This window comes from Rhinolophus sinicus, chromosome 14 (assembly GCF_057876585.1).
Source record: "Rhinolophus sinicus isolate RSI-liver-muscle chromosome 14, RSI-T2T, whole genome shotgun sequence".
NCBI classification, from domain to species: Eukaryota; Metazoa; Chordata; class Mammalia; order Chiroptera; family Rhinolophidae; genus Rhinolophus; species Rhinolophus sinicus.
This window is the reverse complement of record NC_142514.1, coordinates 180,559,489-180,563,947: the sequence shown is the minus strand read 5'-3', so window position 1 is coordinate 180,563,947 and position 4,459 is coordinate 180,559,489. Positions and strand designations below refer to the sequence as shown.

General features: G+C 44.5%; 1 protein-coding gene across 1 annotated transcript; it reads right to left on the bottom strand.

Moving 5' to 3' along the window:
* Nucleotides 1-1,929: 1,929 nt before the first annotated feature.
* On the bottom strand, nucleotides 1,930-4,459 carry LOC148755981 (mammaglobin-B-like). The gene is made up of 3 exons (XM_088790023.1): nucleotides 4,288-4,459; nucleotides 3,734-3,921; nucleotides 1,930-2,139 (listed from the first exon to the last, which is right to left on the bottom strand). The coding sequence occupies exons 1-3, from the start codon at nucleotides 4,340-4,342 to the stop codon at nucleotides 2,101-2,103; spliced, it is 282 nt and encodes a 93-aa protein (XP_088646149.1). The 5' UTR covers nucleotides 4,343-4,459; the 3' UTR covers nucleotides 1,930-2,100.

Genomic DNA, 4,459 nt, shown 5'->3' with positions numbered 1-4,459 from the left:
CCAAATGGAAGGAAATGTACAGCTGCTGCTCTGCTGAGCTTCAAATACAGCATTAAGTAGGAGTGGTTTCATTAGTCCATTCACACCCCCAAAACCCATCCTTGTTTTGGGGGCCAAATGCTCCGACTCGCAGGACACGTCCTGTGGAATCAGTAGGATGCCCCCAGCATTGCTTCTCTAAATACGTTCCTGCCACACCAGCAATGTCAGCACCAGCTGGGAGCTTGTATGAAATGCAACTTCTTGGCCCTCAGCGCTGATCTACTGATGAGGAAGAACAACAAGCTGTCTGAACGAGACGTCTCGGTGACTCAGCTTGGGCTTCATTCCAGAACCACCACCTGTATCATCTCGCGTAATTTGGACAACAGAACCTAAATTTGTTGTTTCCTGGGATATTGGTTTCTAGACTAATTTATGCTGACACATATTTATGTAAAAACTAAAGAGAGCTCTAGGACCAGACGCTAGAGTGTCCTTCCCCTGGAATACTCATCACCCAACACCTCACACTCTCTCACTCACCTCCTTCACATCTGGGCTGAAACGTTACATCTTCAGTGAGCCATTTCCTGTCCATCCTAATTAAAACCACACTCCCACCCTTTTTCCTCTCCTTATTTTTCTCTGTGGTCTTTATCACCTCCTAAAGTACTTTTTAATTTACCTCTTTTTTTGGTTCATAATTTCTCTGCCTGTGATCAAATATAAGCATCCCAAGGGTAGGAATTTTTGTCTGTTTTCCTCTTTGATGTATCCCAATGCCAAAAGCAGTGCTTGACACAAACGCATGTCAAACAGGAAGTTTATGAGGGAATGACTGCGATTGTAAGAACTGGTCACGGGAGGACACACTCAAAGGATGGTCAATGAGAGAAACGGCTTCCTGGGAAGTCGGGGTCGGAGATGGTGAGGAAGCAGCAATGGAATTGAAGAGAAGATGGATTCCAGAGTCCAGATTCTGGAAAAGAACCATCAGCCATGAAATGGAAGCTCCAGCATGACCTGACTTATATTGTGTCATATATTTATGCTCTGGGTACAGAGATGACTGTGGAATGTGAGGGAGGCAGATGGACCCGAAGCTCTGCGTGCGGGAAGCATGTGAGTGATTCCCTTCCATTGGGGAGCAAAGCCTTGTCTATAGGGGACCCAACAATCCCAGTGACCCTGAGCTCAACGCAATAGGGCTCCCAGAAGGACTTGTGTGCCGCTAAGGGTCAAGATTGTATGAGGCTTATGATAAAGGAAGGAAACCATAATCATGGAATCTTACCTAACAGCGCACGAGGGATAGAGAAGTGGTAGATCTGAGGGTGTGAAAGGGATGAAGCAGGTGTGTATGGGTCCTGTTCATTGATTAGCACAAAATGACCACACTCATGGGAACACAGACAAACAAGTGTTTTTCCTGAGGTTTGGGGTTATGGGCACAGAGGGGTATAGTAAGTAACTTTGTAATGAAAGATTTTAGCAATCCAGTTGAGGATATAGATCCAATCTTAGGATGCAGACAAGATTCATCCCGGCCCTGCCTGAGCCCCCTTTCTCGCTGGCTGTTCCCCTCCCTGCACACTCGGGCCAGGGACACAGACAGCCCGGCCATGGTGAGCAGAGCTCAGCATGGACACAAGGACTGAAGGACATGTGGGAACTTGAGATTGTTGCAGCCACCAGGACCTTGGGCCTGAGCAAGGCAGAGATCGTCCCGGAAGATGGGGTGAGAGGGGAGAAAAATCACTTTCCAGAGAAGGGTCGATGTTGGGCTACAGGTGGTGAGGAGCAGCGTGCTGCTCAGAGTCTGCAGTCCAGCACCGTGAGCTCTTCATGAATAATGGGTGTGAGTGTGTGTGCGTGTGTGCGAGCACACGCGTGTGTGGTGTGAGTCTCTCTAAAGCCTCCATTTTCATCAGATCACAAGAAAAGAACTTTAGGTTTGCAGATACTTTATTGAAATGAAAATGTATTTGAGGTTTCAACAATTGTCTTGCAGTTTGCAGATCAAAAGACAAAAAAAGAAATATAAGTCGTGGTTTCTAATGATAGACACTCCGTTCTGATCATTCTCTGTAGTCGTCTGAGCCGAAGGTTTGTGGAAATTTAATATTTAGCACACCAGATACTGCGAAATACTGCTTGCTGGAAAACAAAACAGAGACATCACCTACATTCCAATTCCTCATGAGAGGAAAATATGGAAAAGCAAACATTTCTTCTCATTGTTTTCCTGGATTTGTCTAAACACATCTGACATTCAAGAAAGATAGTGCTGGAAATGAAATCAGAATTGTCTCCTCATTTATTCTATTTTCAAGAGACATTAATCGATGCCTAAGAGGTGCTTGTATTTCCTGGTCTCCCCCACCCCCATCCTCAGGGGTCCCTGTAATAATTCTATCTGCATGTTTTCTGTTCTTTGAAATAACACATCTAACAAAATTATGCCGTGTGAACCATTTTCAGTATCTCAGCTCAAATACAAGGACGTGTGACATTTTTGAGTTCTTTCATGATCGTACATGTTAGAAATACAGAAAACAGTCTGGTGCCTCCACCATGTCCTTTGTGGGACACAAAATGTCAGAGATGTGTACACTGGCTGATTTGTCTAATCTAGGGTTTTAAAGAAAATATTCCTACCATCTTTAATCGCAGGGGTTGTTCAGTTTTTTAAAAAATGTAATTATGGTAAATACACGTAACACAAATATTACCATTTTCACCACTTTCCATATATAGACAGTAGTGTTAAGAATATCCCCTTCACAGTTCAACCAGACCCAGGGCATTTGCATCTTGCTAAAGTGCAAGTCCATACCCGTTAAACACTCCCAATTTCCTCACCACCCAGCCCCTGGAATCCATTACTCTGCCTTCTGTTTCTAAGACATTGGCTACTCTAGAAAACTGATGGAAGTGGATTCATGCTATATTTGTCATTTTGTAACTGGCTTGTTTTTTTATACTGTTTTCAATGTTCTTCCATGTTGCACCCGGTTCCGAATCTTTTTAGTGACGTACACTTATATGTTTGTGATATGGCAATGCTTTTAAATTGTCTGCCCTGGGGTGTGTTAAATGTTAAATTAGGATATGGAATACATGCAAGGTAAATACTAAATAAATCGTTTATTATTAGACAGATTATCTCATTGTTAAACTACTGATTTTGTTTTTAACAATTCCCTCACCGTGGTGAGTTCATACCCACGATCTGCACGACTCTTTAATTATTGGTCAGAAAGTGAAGTTTTTATACTAACACACTCTCATTGCTTGAAAGTGCACTTTTGAATGTGTTGGAAAGATGTGTGGAATAATCCTTAAAATGAGTTTTCTGGAATCAATCGAAAAGTCTTTAAAAAGTTTGACTATTTGATCTATGAACAAGAGGAATTAATTTTTCTGAACACTCTTACAAGTGATGGAAGGTCTTCTTAATAATCAGATATTATCTGAGCTGAGGGTTAGGGGAACCTTTGCCCAAGCGTTTTCGTCCCTCTAGGTCTTTTTCATTTGTCACTCACTAAGGATTCCACAAAGTGAACAGACAGAGCAGCACTGAACTTGGACGGCTTTCTTGGTGTCACAGTGTCATTCACACTCACCAACAATGAAAGTCGGGGAAATAAAACATAGTTAACCCTTGCTCTGGCATAATTAGTGACAAATGTAGAGGCTGCTTGTCCCTGTCCAGTGGATTCAAAACACTTAAAGAAGAAATCGAAATTACCAGCATCACATGGATGTTGTTCACATTTTCGCTGTCCTGCTCGAGCAAACATTGCTTCAGTTGGGTGGCGGCATGTTCCTCTTCTGCACCATGTATGAACTTTGCATAATCCCTGATGTAGCGTTCAGTGCTCACGTCACTGGAAAGAGTGTCATTTAGCACTTCCTCAAGGAGCTTGCAGCCAGAACCTGGGATGAAAGCATGCAAAAGTGGGCTCACTTACAGAGGTATGAATTCCTTTATGGGCACAGCTAGGGTGTTTGTCATCTTACATCCCAGGAGAGACGCACATTCAGAAAGACTATGGTCAACGGTCTTGAGTCCTCACATCTAGGAGAGTAAACTCAGGATCTGGGATTTCCTTCAAGCCCTGAAACATTGCCTCCTTGCACCCCCTTCCTGGCTTCCACAGCCCAGAGAAGCCAAACACATGAAAAACGAGGACCCTGGAGAAATGAGAGGCGCTGTGCTGGGCTGTGGGGAACAGGAGGTCGTCCACATGGGCCCTGACAACACCCTGCAAAGCGAAGCCCGCCCTCCGTGTCAATGCTCACCTGCAAAGCAGGAGACGGGGAGGGCGATCAGCATGAGGACGGTCAGCAGCTTCATGGCGCAGCAGCGGCTGTGGGCTGGTGCCTGCGGTGTGGCAGCGAGGAAGGGACTCACTTTGGAGCTGAGGGCCCTGAGCTCCTCCTTTTATTCTCCTGGTGGCCACGTAACCCCTCC

What these genes read in the sequence shown, in the direction of transcription:
- LOC148755981 (XM_088790023.1), bottom strand. Translation starts at nt 4,342, where the DNA reads ATGAAGCTGCTGACCGTCCTCATGCTGATCGCCCTCCCCGTCTCCTGC. An exon ending in CCCCGTCTCCTGCTTTGCAG is followed by an intron (nt 3,922 to 4,287) that starts GTGAGCATTGAC and finishes CTTTCATCCCAG; the next exon opens with GTTCTGGCTGCAAGCTCCTT. An exon ending in ACAACATCCATGTGATGCTG is followed by an intron (nt 2,140 to 3,733) that starts GTAATTTCGATT and finishes TTTGTTTTCCAG; the next exon opens with CAAGCAGTATTTCGCAGTAT.